The sequence below is a fragment of the Primulina huaijiensis genome, chromosome 16, assembly GCF_012295235.1.
Source record: "Primulina huaijiensis isolate GDHJ02 chromosome 16, ASM1229523v2, whole genome shotgun sequence".
NCBI classification, from domain to species: Eukaryota; Viridiplantae; Streptophyta; class Magnoliopsida; order Lamiales; family Gesneriaceae; genus Primulina; species Primulina huaijiensis.
This window is the reverse complement of record NC_133321.1, coordinates 13,863,446-13,877,880: the sequence shown is the minus strand read 5'-3', so window position 1 is coordinate 13,877,880 and position 14,435 is coordinate 13,863,446. Positions and strand designations below refer to the sequence as shown.

Genomic DNA, 14,435 nt, shown 5'->3' with positions numbered 1-14,435 from the left:
TTTCATGTTATTGGAAAGGGTGATATTATGGTGTATAAAAATGCAAATTAAAGAGGCAAAATGAATCACTTTGTGATATTAAAGTTTAAATATTCATAGTTTTAAACAAAAGTGCATGACAAAAATCACTAGTGTATAGACATACAACTTTCAACATTGGGCAACATATTTCACCAATTTGGCTTAATCGAGTACCGGACAGAGCTTGAGACATAATTCGATCTCTGGATTCCAAAATTTTAGCAATCGTCGTGCACAATGTTCAAAAAAGCCAGGGTTCTAAAAAGCATAGAGTAAGTGTGTATCAAGAGAGATTTTTTATCTAGCCAAAAAGCAATGCAATGTCCTAAAAAGCGCAGAGTAAGCGTGTATGTGAAAAAAAATTGGGCAAAAGCTTGAAAATAACGATCAATTCTTTGGTAACCATATCATACCTATAAAAAGGAAGAATTGCATTTTCTTTATTAAATTTTAAGTTTATTTTTTTTAAATTTTATCTTTTAAATTTTATATAACTATACAATTTTTAAACAAAAAAAAATTGTGAAGACATCTAAATAAAATTTGTTCCGTAACTTTTGTTTGTTTGTGACTAATAGATCATTTTACTCAACAAAGATCGACAAAAGTTTTCATCTACACAACTTGTTATTTTGATACTTGTGTTTTTGATAAATTAAAAAAAATTAGGCATTTATTGTTTAAATAAATATTTTTTTATGATATGCGAACTCATAACCACTAATATTTGATGTGCACTAGGTATTTCTTGGACTAACACAATATCATGAAAATCATGTTAACAAGTTAAACTACAATGAATAAGTACTGTGCGAAAGACTCGCTTGAGAAGTCAGTTCACTTGCTAATCTTTGTAGGGAGCCCAAAATAATTAATAATATTGTAAAATTCTTGCCCTCGAATATGGTTGTTTCAATGAAATTTTATGCATTTCATCTTAATGACTCTGGCCTCTCAATTATCAACTAAAATTATACATACGAATTTTTTTTTGTTTCAGATTATTTTTTAAACATTACAATCGTTGTGAATGCATTAAAATGTGAGAATTTTTCATGATTGAGACATTAAAAATCGTAGTTCTTGGATAATATTTAGTTTGTTAATTTTGATCAACTATTCGTTGTCGGATCAAATTAAATTATAAGCTTTGGAAAAAATAAAATTTAAAGTTGTATTTATAGTTTTATTACATTTTTTTGGTAATAATATATAATTTATTATATTAAGTTCAAGTCTTCATCAACTCTAATTCCTAAATCAATCTCTGACTCCACCAACTCGATGTTAGAATAAATGTCCTGCAAGCCAACGGTTGGATAGGGAATTTATTGACTCAAGTGTAATAAACAATCTTTTTTTTAATATAATTTAACTTTTTATTGTCTTGTTTTACTTTATCTGTATACTCATGCAATTAGCATAGATAAAGTCCTTGATTATACTTTAATACAAATGAATCGTAATTCGATGTTGAAACACATTTGTAAACACTGTATAATCTAAATTCGTTCATAGTCAATTCAACAGCCTAAAACATGGATAAAGGTCGCTTGAGCTCGAGACTAGCATCTGTGATGTTGCGTACCGCGTTTCTTGGTAAGGGCATAGAGATGTCCAAACATGCAGATGAGTAGTCATATGATGATTATACCGAACAACCCTCCCTCGGACTTTCCAAGTGGTTATCATTCATCGAGATGATAAGTCCGTGGTTATGATATTACACAATTAGTCCTTACGATCCGGGACAACACTGAGGCTCTATATGCTAGGGTTGTGCTTCGACTCGTTTACCGATTCCAGGAGAGTCATCAGGTGGCGAGATTGAGTACAGTTGTGACACATGTAGGCGCTAGTGCATTGTAGTCGGGAATTCATCGCTCACCTACGGATGTGGATATCCTATGTAATCTGATGAAATAATAGTGCATGGAATCTCTGGCCAGAGTATGAGATGTACGTTAGAGAAGGAGTTCTGCAATTGTACATGCGATGCCACTATTTATTCTCAAAGATGTGTCACACAGTTATCGAATTATTATGCAACCCTCGATGAACCAATGATTGCAGATTCGATTGGGATATATGAGATGAAAGGACCGTACTGTACGTTAATCATAACCGACTGGTTTTTGCAGGTACTATCAGTGATACCTAGGGAATCATGGGGCGATTCTGCTAGACGCTCTTACCATGATTTGATGGGTTTAATCAGAAAATGGTTTCTGACTTTCTCATGATCAATGGTTGATATAAAGAATGGGCCAAATTAGGGTAAGCCCGAATAAAGGATTATGTCCTGAATCACAAAGAGTTGTGAACTCACGGCTAGCTGTATCCCCGAACCATTGAGGGTCACACAAGCACTGGTTTACTTGTTCCCGTTGAGATAATAAATTCAATTAGTTGAATTTATAAGAAATAAGTTTGATATGATCAATTGATAAGCTTATAAATAAAGTTTATAAAAGCTTATAGAAATTTTGAGAGCATGACTGCTAAAATAGTCAAAGATAGTGCACCTGCCTCATTTGGACATTGGTGATCTTGAAGTAAACCAGTGCTTGTGTGACCCTCAATGGTTTAGCTTACAAGAAGCAATCTGCCCAGAGGGAACACTTCATCGTGTTATCAGCTTAGATTAGAAGCACAATACCCTCAGTGTGTGAGGACACTTTCGTGTTGAACTCAGAGATCAGTTCTCACACACACACACCACCACTCAAACATAGTCTTGCACAAAGACAATAAACTTGTGTATGTAGTCTTTGACACACAGATGTTAAACAATTGTTGGCTGGAAGATAATGCCTTCAGTCTAGACTATGAGTTCAGTTAGACAGTGGGTAAGTCCTAAGTTTGTTGGGTTTGTATAAGGTGTTGTATAAATCAAAGCTTTCTAGTGGATCCTACCAGAGGTGGTAGAAGGGGTGACGTAGGAGCAGTTGAAGTCTCCGAAAACATATCTTATGTACCCTAACTGTTAACCCCTAGCTTTAAACTGACTTGATCAATTCGAGTATCTATCAGTTCAGTTCTCAACATAACTGAACTGATACATGCGAGAACTGATCCCTCTTATTTTCAGTTATTCAGTTACACATGATATAAAATTTATCTGTGTTTCTTAACGAATGATTATTTCGAGTGTTTTTCGCTTGGTTTAAAATCAAACTCGATCTAATTCATCGGTGTATACATTCTTAGAGCACGAGCTATTACAGATCTTGGAGAATATTGTGTTTGAAGCACCTCAAGGTGCTCAGCACACGAACCTTCAAATGACTTCGGTAGTACATATCCTACAAAGATATGTGGTTATTCCCGGTGTTGACAAAAAAGGAGAAGTGACCTTCAAGGACAAAATTGTAAATCTAAAGAGGAATATGCTTCAAATAAGTTAAAAAAAATAGGGAAGACAGATAAAAAGACAGAAGATATTTGTATTTGCTTCAATATGCTGTAGTTTTCTTCACTTTATCTTATATTTATTTTATCAGTTCATCAAAATTTTATGTCAATACAAATTTTGCCTAAAGAAAAATGGAATTGTCGCTTAGTTTTGTAGAGCACAAAAAATGGGGAAGTTATTTGATCAACTAAGGTTTTGGTTATAAACAAATCTTAAGGCAAAACTGAAGTCTGCTAAACTAAAGTAACCAAGTCCATAAGCTAAACTAAATTAACATATAAACTAAACTGACACATACTGCAATTTATCAGTTTACCAAGTCTATCAGTCCAGGAAATTAACATACATTATCAAAGACATCAGTTTACGTCTAAAAAAACTAAACTGGTGATTGGATAAGTTTTTCTGTACAAAACTAACCGTAGCAGTATACGATTGTTAAAGAATGTTGACGTGGACAAAAGACAAGCCAAAAAACACTTTTATTTGGAATATATCATTTTTGAAACTCGAGACCATTGGACTCAGAGTTTATAAATAGAGAAGGTGTTTAGTTGAGTAAAGCTTTACAACTTTTACAAAGATTCAATCATTCAATTCAAACTTTCAAATATTTGAGTTAAACTCAGTCAGTCGATCACACTTTACAAAAAATTATACCTGATCATTGATGATCATTAAGTGCTAGGAGAATTCATCGTAATTCATTGTATTCATTCAATCAGCAGTTAGTTAATGACGTCGTTCATCTTCACGTGTCAAGCCTTACCCATCGATGTTGAATCTTAATAGATGGTCGCCATGAGTTTCATCAATAAAATGAGCCGAAATCATGGGAGTTCCACGTAGTTCACATCAACATGTCAATGGATGTCACAGCTTTCCGGCGTCCAGGGCTCCCTCAATAATATGAGCCGAGCCTCGAGCACGGGTAGCATTCATCATGCACCCATCGTCGATGGAAGACATGAAAATTATAAACACCTTTATAATTTCCCTTTTCGAGCTTGATATGAGGGTTTTTAATTTTGAAAGATATCATCATTAATTTTGTTTAAATAACTCGCCATGTTTGATCGTATGTTTGCTGGATTCATGCAACTTTGTTATTATCATAATAATAATAATGCACATGCTCATTATTTATAATATATCATGCATATATTATAAACAGTAAACTAAACAAAGATGATCAATCGGCCCAAAAACTAATGGCCCGTGTGAGCCAAACACGGGCCTAGGTCCAATCCTAGGGAATGCATGGGATGCAAATGCACAATTACATAAGCCTCCAATATTTACATGTCTTCAATCTTCATAATCATAAAGGCCACCATCTTCCAATTTTGATCTTCAACTAAACTAATATTTATAAATAAATATCCATGGCAAATAGGGATACATCTCATGGTATGGGAAGGCGCTATAAACCAAGCCCACTTATAAATTGATAATTATTACAATCATTCAACATAAAATATCTTAGCATACACCTAGCAAATTGTGCTTGGGCTTTTGATCATCCTTCATGCATAATATCACATATCATACACCATCAATTAATTATCACAATAATTAATTGATCTAATATTATATATCTTGATCAAATCACTAACAGGGGCATGTGATATCTGAAAAAAGAATTGAAGTCGATAAAGCCAAAGTTGATGTTATTGCTAATTTAACATCACCAACGGTCAAAGAAGTTCGATCATTCTTGGGTCATGCAGGATTTTATCGACTTCAATTCCTTTTTCAGATATCACATGCCGCCGTTAGTGATTGGATCAAGATATATAATATTGGATCAATTAATTATTGTGATAATTAATTGATGGTGTATGATATGTGATATTATGCATGAATGATGATCAAAAGCCCAAGCACAATTTGCTAGGTGTACGCTAAGATATTTTATGTTGAATGATTGTAATAATTATCAATTTATAAGCGGGCTTGGTTTATAGCGCGTTCTCACCTCATTAGATGTATCCCTATTTACCATGGATATTTATTTATAAATATTAGTTTAGTTGAAGATCAAGATTGGAAGATGGTGGCCTTGATGATTATGAAGATTGAAGACATGTAAATATTTGAGGCTTATGTGATTGTGCATTTGCATCCCATGCATTCCCTAGGATTGGACCTAGGCCCGTGTTTGGCTCACACGGGCCATTAGTTTTTGGGCCGATTGATCATCTTTGTTTAGTTTACTGTTTATAATATATGCATGATATATTATAAATAATGAGAATGTGCATTATTATTATGATAATAACAAAATTGCATGAATCCGACAAACATACGATCAAACATGGCGAGTTTTTTAAGCAAAATTAATGATGATATCTTTCAAAATTAAAAACCCTCATATCAAGCCCGAAAAGGGGAATTATAAAGGTGTTTATAAATTCCATGTCTTCCATCGACAATGAGTGCATGATGAACGCTACCCGTGCTCGGGGCTCGGCTCATATTATTGAGGGTGCCCTGGATGCCGGAAAGCTGTGACATCCATTGACATGGTGATGTGAACTACATGGAACTCCCATGATTTCGGCTCATATTATTGATGGAACTCACGACGATCATCTATTAAGGTTCAACATCGATGTGTAAGGTTTGACACGTAAAGATGAACGACATCATTAACTGACTGCTGATTACATAAGCCTCCAATATTTATCTGTATATTTTGGCACACATAGGACGAGGCACACATCATATATAATATTTATATTATTAACACCAATTTTAAGGATAAGTATACAGATAAGTATTCCCGATAAGCCAGTTAACGGTGAGTTCAACGTCCATGTAACGTACATAGGACGTGTTGCAATCGAGTTGATAACGGTGTTACACTTGACCAAGATGTTTTGTTTACGCATGCGAGATGGGGACCAAGATATCAAAATCTCGAACATGTATATCTCGGAAAAAACCATATCTCCGACATGTTCAGAAGCTGTATCGATCAGCTTAATTTATCGTTTATTAATGTCGTTTCATTGGGGAATATTAAGATGTTTTAAAGCTGTGACTTTCATTGCAATTTTCTCTCAAATTTCATCAAAAAATTTATTTTTTTAAAACATCAGTTCATAATTGGTCATAAGACATTTAACATAGATCAAAAATAAAATATTTTTTTAAATTTCACCCGTTCGTGTAACATGTGGTGCGTCGTTTCTCTGGGGACGTGTTTATGGAGTCGATTCAGTGTCATAGCGTCCTAGGATGAGTCTCGATGTGTTGTTTCACGGTCCGTATGATTGAGTTAGGAGGATTAAGCCACAAGTGTAGTGAATCTCACTGGTTTACCATTTTCGTAGGCACACGGACCCGGAGCCGGACCCTGACACGGGGTCCGTGCCCTTGTTTTCTTTCGGAGTGTGAAATTCCAGAGTCTACACGGACCCGAAGCCGGACCCTGACATGGGGTCCGTGCCTTTGTTAAATTCGTAGGCTGAGTTTTCCGTGTCTTCAATTGCTTGGCAAATGATCACGCTTTTTGGGGTTCGATGTCATGTTTTAGCACGATAATTAAGCGAGGTCAAGTCCCGAGGGAATTGGAATGTCATAAGGAAATTTGTCACTTTGGGTGTGAGTATGACTAATACGTTTAAGTTATGAAAGTTAAGTGCTTGAACTTATGTTAGTATGTGCAGCAGTGGCCTCAAGCGAGATCCAACGAATCTCTCAACGCTATGTAAGTATGTTCGACGTGTAAAATGAGACCCAATCTGAGGTATATACTATAGTCTCTACCGTCCAATAGATGATTATTTCACTTCAACCAAAAGACTAATAAGAATCAATTTTGAGTTAATTATTTTATCTTTGGTTTATTTCGACAAGTCCTAAAAAAATCCAAATAAAATTTTAAAGTAAATAGATATTTGAGTCATGATAATGTACAATCACGACGTATAAGTTTCATGAAGCAAAAATCCTCAAAATATTATTAGCAATCTACTAAAACTAAACAAGATAAAAAGCTTGAAAGATGAAAAGTCGGATAACAAGCAAACAAGACAACTTCAACCAAAAAAATAATCCCAATTCATTAATGTATATTGTGTGAAAATTAAGTTGTTCATATGTTACTAGCGAGAGTATTGGATAATATAATAGAGAAGTCAGATATTGTAAATATATACTTCAAGTGGGCGATGATATTGCTCGCATTCATAAGATCTTCAAGCAAATGTACAATCCCGGCATCGTCCCAACCATCCTATACTATAGGCGACTTGCAAACTTCTATCATGAGCCAATCTATCAACTTGGTTGATTCTTAGTTTGATCGATATTGTTTTATACGTATGATTTTATAGGTATGCTTCATTACTAGCTCGACATATTATAAGTTAAATAAAAAAATTAAATATATATTTCATTTTATTTTGTTAAATAGATTTTTTTTCCCTATTAAAATTGTAATGTTTGACAAAATATATGCACCAGATTATCTTTTAAATATTTTACATTAAATTATGAAAGTTCAAAATTACTCGGATTGGATCAATATTCAATATATAATAATGTAGTAAATTTATTTTAAAAAATGTTATGCAAATGTTATTGATAAATAATATCTGCACAAAATAAAATATATTTATTTTAGGCTTTTGAAATCCAAATAAATTATGTTTAAAAAAACCAAACAATGAAAAAGGGGAAAAAGATTTATAGAAAATAATGCAAAATAAATAATAAATAAATAAATTAAAAAATGAAGTCAACACGTGTTAAATATACACTCGAGCGCTCTTTTGAAAACCTTAGTTCTCTCTCGCGCCGTCTCTCTTTCCCTCTTTCTGGATCTGTTGTGACACTCCATTTCCCGCTGATACGGTGAGTTACGCTGCGTTTCGTTCAATTTTCTCAAGCTGGTTCCCGCTTTCGGTTTGGTTACTCCAGGGGATTGTTCTGTTTGATGTTGTGTGTTCCCCGGGGTTTTTATGGATGTTTTCGGTTCAATTATGAAGGAATGAATTAGGGTTTTTGTGGGTTTTATTTATTTGGATGTCCTGCTTTTGAGTAATTTAGTTTTGAGTCGCTAAATAAGGTTTAAGCATCCGAATTGGTCTGTTCAGTGCTTGCTTGCGTGGGTTTTCTGTTCAAATTTCTTCACTTCGAGTGGAATTTCTTTGTAATTGAATTTGTTCCGAATCTGAATGTTTAGTTGATTATGCTTTGTATATACTGGAATTTAATATGCCGGTGTGTTGACTCGGGACACTTTAGGTAGCATATATTCATTTTTTGTTTAACTATTAAATTTGTCCGCCAGCTATCCCCAAATTTATCAATTTTTTGTTTGTAAGTGCGAATGATGGTCGGCATATTTTAGTTGTTTTTTTCTTTCAAAATAATGGTATCTTTATTTTAAGCGGTAGGGGTATTCAAGAAGTTGGCCAATTGTTTAAGGAAGTTGTTAAATATCTGAAATCGGTGAAATCTAAATGCTCTTGTCCTCCATTCCTTTCTGCACATTTGCAACTCAGACTCTTATATTGTTTTGCTCACTTATCTTTATTTTTTCTGGTTATTATTTATGATTGGATGGTTGGGTAATCTTGAATTATGTAATTATTTACTCATGCTGTTTATATGAGAGGCTTGAAGAAATAGAATCCAACTCCTTTTACCTGTCTCCAGTTTTCACGGTTCTTGTGGATGGTCCTTGTGCATTGATTTTTATAGGGCTTAATTTTTTTGGCATCACAAATGATCAATATGGAACTCAATGTCAGTGGAGTGGGTATTGATGGAACTTTTACTGCTCACGATAAGCGACTTCCTAATACATTAAAAAAAACTGCTCTGAGAGACGTGCAGAATGAAAACGCAGGATCGATGCCAAAGCAGCAAGATAATTTGCTTACCGGTGCTGGAAAACCAAATCGTGATGCAGTTAAGGTTAGTGGGAATAAGCGGCTTACACCTGAGCGCCCTTCAAGTTCTCAGGGTCTTCCATCCTTGACCTACAACGGTATGAATGAGAATGTCATGAATGCACGTAGGAGATTTGAATTAGAACTTGGGAGGGGAAGACTACAGAAAAATGTTGAAATATATTCAGACAGTTCACAATTAAGGAACACTGTCCAACAATCACAGGAAGTACCTCAAAAGCCTGCTCAGACGAAGGATAATAGTCCAAAACACATGCCTGTGGCTACATCAAATAATATGACCCCTATCACTGCCTTTTCGACAAGTGTTCCATCAGTTCCAAATAAGCAAAATAATAGCACTCAAGCTGCTAAGGTCTCCCCAGATCTTCCTTGTACAATTGACATTAAGAGAACTAATGGTCAACTAAGAACCGAACGCTTCATTCACCTGCAGAAGTTTCTAAAACAATGTGATGAGACCGACCAAAGAGAGTACATGCAAAGTGAGCTATCCTGTTCGATGAGTTTGTTTGGTGCTACTCACTTCCTTGTGTTCTTTATTGACTATAACGGTATGTTTTTATGTGATTTCGGTCAGTGCTCATGCATTTATCTCCCGCTGAGCTTAGCAAGCATGCTGTCGAGTTGGAGAAGAGAGCAATCCAGTTAACCATGGAGGAAGGTATATACTTTTTGTACAATTGTTTGCTTCATTCTTATTTGCAATTTCTATATCTTTGATTGGCATCAAAGTATGTTAAAATATCTTAAAGCTTTGCATTGACTTATGAGCATGCATTGGAGATTCAATTGGAGAATGATTACTTTTCTGGATAGAATTCTTGCGTTTTTTATAATATTCAAGGTTCCAAAATTCGCTAGGCGCTAGTCGGGGGCTAGGCTGGCGGGGACTAGGCGCCGCTGATCGGATTCTGCAGTGTCAACATAATAAATCACGTACTAGAACTTCAACACAATAACAATAGATTTAAAATGCGTTCAAAATAGTATCAATGACAGCAGAGATGGATTTAGAAACAATGATTCAGAATTGAATAGGATAAGTTATGGTTTAAACTTAGCCTATCCAAAGATAGCATCAGGGGAAGGAAAATACGAGAAAGAAAATATCAATGCTAAATAATTGAATAGAATAATTTAAGGTTTAAACTTAACTTAGCCGAGAAGGGAAAAAATGAGATGGAAAATACCAATGCTAATAACTTACATGCTTTTCTGCAAATACCAAGGACTTTCACACTCACCTGAAACGAGGAGATTGGGATAACGATAAAATCAGAGGAAGTTGCTTAATAAAATGGTACCAGAATCAGTTATGAAAATTCTTCAAATCTGTTTCATGTACTTGAGGTAGCAAAGGCATATATATCAAGAAATGCAAGAAACCGAAAGAAAAAAGAGGTAGAAGAAAGACATCGTTGCTGTTCCACTAGACGGGAGATGTAAATATTTCCCATCAGGCTTCTCGATTTCTTTGGTGCTGCGTTAGATTTAGGGCAGCCTCTTTTCAACTTTTAATTTTTTAATTGGGCTTTAAAATATTAAAATCCCAACAATTTTTTTCGAAACAAATCAGGCCTATTTAAGGGTGTCAGGCACCCAGGCACGCCCAGGAGCGCCCAGGCGCCAAGGCTAGCCGCCTAGCACATTATCGGTGCGGTAGGTCGCCGCCGCGCCTAGGGCGTATTTTAGAACATTCATAATATTCAGACCGTAGTATTTCATAAAAGTGGGAAAAGGGACTCATTTTAAAGATTTTTAGGATTAATTTCCCGAGAAATCAGGTATAAGCCTTTGATTGCTAGAAATGTAGGAAAATGCACAATATTATGCAATGGTGGCATCGGATTTTGGTCTAATTTTGGAGTTCTAGAAAGGTCTTTTTTTTTAACTTTAATTAAGTATATCTTTCATATGCGTCATCATTAGCAAAAAATGGAACTATTGGTACATGTTGGAGAGCATGTATCCTTCGGCTATGTTCCTAATGTATTATAACTGGCATTTTGATGTGGTTGTGAAACTAAAACGATTACTATATCACATCTACGAAGAAGTATGAGTCTTCAACTTAAAATGACTGATGTACTGGTGAGAATGCATTCCTTGTTGGGACATAATAACTACAGCAAATGACAGCACTGAGTAACCTGCATCGTTGTATTGTTTTCTGTGAAAAGTGCCATATTTAATATGATGAGTTTGTGGGTTTTGATGCCATGATGACAACTTAGTGTAGACTCTCGGCAGATGATGGACTCATTTTCATCTAGCGTTAAATATAACGTGACATGGCAGGAGGAGTATGTATTTGAGTTGAAGAATGCTCGTTAATTATTGTTTTGTTTCATGCCTTTGCATCTGTGTTTAACCATTGACCCATTAATTTAGTAATCCATGGTTACCTTGGTAATCATATTTAATACCCCAACAAAAATGGGTCGATAACTTCCTTAATGACTATCGTGGAGTTTTGGGCTTGAGTCAATTGAAATTGTCGAGATTTTCTGGTTGAATATGGCTTGTTGAGGCCATTCCATTTGGTTGGAAGAAAGTCTTCTCTTGTACTATTGCTTCTCATGACAGTAGTATCAAGTATGATACATGTTCATTCAACTTTCTTAAGTTTTGTTTGCATCTAGGCGGTCACTTTGTTTGGCTTCCATTTAAGAAACTAATTCTCTATTTCTTAAAGTAAAACCAAATTATTATATTGTCTTGTGTCATTGTTTGAAAATATATTTTAATCAATTTTCATTCATTCAAACACAACAATTAATTTTAATACAGTTCTCGTCTGTTCCCAAAAATATCCAATTAAATTATATTTTTACCCGATGTACATTATTTTAAAATTTTAAGATACCTGGCTCCTAGTTATTCGCATAAACATCAAATCAAAAATGATTAAAAATTTGTCGTACACAAAAATACTACATAAGTTGATGTTACATTGTCCCAGAAGCAAACTCATACGATCATTTTCCAACAACTCTCAAAACCTGCCCCCAGAGCTAAACCTGAATCCAAATACTACCTTTATTTCACAACATGCGAAAACTGCATACCATTTTTTGCATACCTTCCTGTCTTTTCTCCCACATGTTCTTTTTCATTTATCTGATCATGGAGCTTGCGTTGTGAAATACCAAGTAAGAATACCTAATGAAATGTTTTACAGTTGTCACACTTCTTTCTCTTATCAAGTAAGTCAACAGATTAAGAGCGAAGAGCACACGCATGGAAAATGTAACCTTTTGTCATGACATTTAGAATGAAATGACATGTGTAAAAAAATTTGTATTGTCATACAAGTTGGAACTTGGCTTTTTGCTTCTTTTCTGGAGAAATTTAATTTCAGCATGATATATCAATACATTTACTGTGGTTTCTTTCTTGATATAGAAATTATAGACTTCGCATGGTATAACTGAGATGTTGATAGCTATATATGTGGATATCTATGTTCACTTACCAAGTTGAGGCGGTAAAACGTTCTTTTAGTTCTGAAAGAGTCTCAACGAATATTTTGGAAACTGCTTCATGTAATTCCTGTTTCCAAATTCAAATGCGAAATGCCTCTAAATTCTTGTTTTGTTTGGGGCAGGAAATGAAATGCAACGGATGAAGGCACTGAATATTTTGGGGAAGCCTTCTCCGACCAATAATTTGTTATCATCAACGTAGCTGTACCAGTCAGATGAAAATAACAGGTATTTTCTTGTAAATGTATTGTTTGCTGTCAGATCGGAGCACTGCTGATTCTCCTTGAAAATTTTGTTTCTTGTCTTTTTCCCCCTTTCTTAGTAGGCAAAATATTGTAGGAATTTGTTGGCTTTCGAACTTATTAATTTAGTTGTATCATGTCAATGGACTCTGTTTATTTACTGTATGATTTCGGCTTCCATGATTACAAAAGTCTTCCCTTTGTGACTTTTTAGTTGTATGGTTGCTCTGCAAGCATTGTAAAATACTCCAAGAATTTGTTAATTATCTTCAGTGGTGACATTCTGTATTATAATAGGGAAGTATATAACTGGAGCCGATTGATTATTTTTAGGCAAAAACTTGTGTGAGACGGTCTCACGGGTCGTATTTTGTGAGACTGATATCTTATTTGGGTCATTCATGAAAAATTATTACTTTTTATACTAAGAGTATTACTTTTTATTGTGAATATTGGTAGGGTTGACCCGTCTCATAGATAAAGATCCGTGAGACTGTCTCACAAGAGACCTATTCTTATTTTTATCTTGAAATGTACATATGTAGGGGAACATGGATTGTTTCTTTAACAGAATAATAACATAGAATTACTTGAAAAAATAACATATTTCGACATCGCGATTATACACAATTTTAAATTTTTTTCCATATATGTACTTAGGTATGTTTGATACCAAAATATATGCTTAACATCTCTTGTATTTTATGTATTTAGCACTTCTCTTAGTGTGTTATAATTTTTACATTTAATTAATGACATAAGTGTCAAATAAATAAAACATAGGGAGGTGAATAAAAATAGCTCTTTTATTAATGGAACCTGTCATATATTGTTATTATTATTGTTTCCTGGCCTAATCTTCATATTCCCAATGAACACATTTGTCAATATAAATTATTTAATACTTTAAGGACGAATTAATTCTTGTATTTTGGTTTTGTTGAAATTTCGAATCAAATTTTGGGAATTTTTAGAAAAAATGGATATATAGTTTGGGATATCTCCCTGTTTTAGTTTTAATAGAAGAATGTCAATTGCTTCAATTGGGTTTTGGTAAGTTATATTAAATATATCTATAAGACGAAGTAGACATTATACTTAGGTAGCGTTTGTAAACGTTTAAAAAATGTGATTATGAATTTTTATTTAACAAAGTTTTTGCAAATTCGTAAAGAAAAAGTTCATAATCATTTTTAAGTATTTGCAAACTCTATATTAATACGAGCTAGTTATTGGTCGTGGATCACTTGATTAATTTGTTTATTAATGTTTTTAGAAGTAGAGTTGTCAAAACTAGTCGATTGGATTGACGTATGACGAATTGTGGGTTACGTTGTTCCGA

General features: G+C 34.2%; 1 protein-coding gene across 3 annotated transcripts; it reads left to right on the top strand.

Moving 5' to 3' along the window:
* Positions 1 to 8,209: 8,209 nt before the first annotated feature.
* LOC140961155 (uncharacterized) lies at positions 8,210 to 13,387 on the top strand. Of its 3 annotated transcripts, none has more exons than XM_073419459.1 (4): positions 8,210 to 8,299; positions 9,152 to 9,848; positions 9,944 to 10,027; positions 12,974 to 13,387. In XM_073419459.1, the coding sequence occupies exons 2-4, from the start codon at positions 9,176 to 9,178 to the stop codon at positions 13,051 to 13,053; spliced, it is 837 nt and encodes a 278-aa protein (XP_073275560.1). In that variant the 5' UTR covers positions 8,210 to 8,299; positions 9,152 to 9,175; the 3' UTR covers positions 13,054 to 13,387. The 3 variants fall into 3 exon arrangements, with proteins under 3 accessions (XP_073275560.1, XP_073275562.1, XP_073275561.1); XM_073419461.1 differs by having other exon boundaries at positions 8,216 to 8,299; positions 9,300 to 9,848; XM_073419460.1 differs by having other exon boundaries at positions 8,216 to 8,299; positions 9,107 to 9,848.
* Positions 13,388 to 14,435: the final 1,048 nt, after the last annotated feature.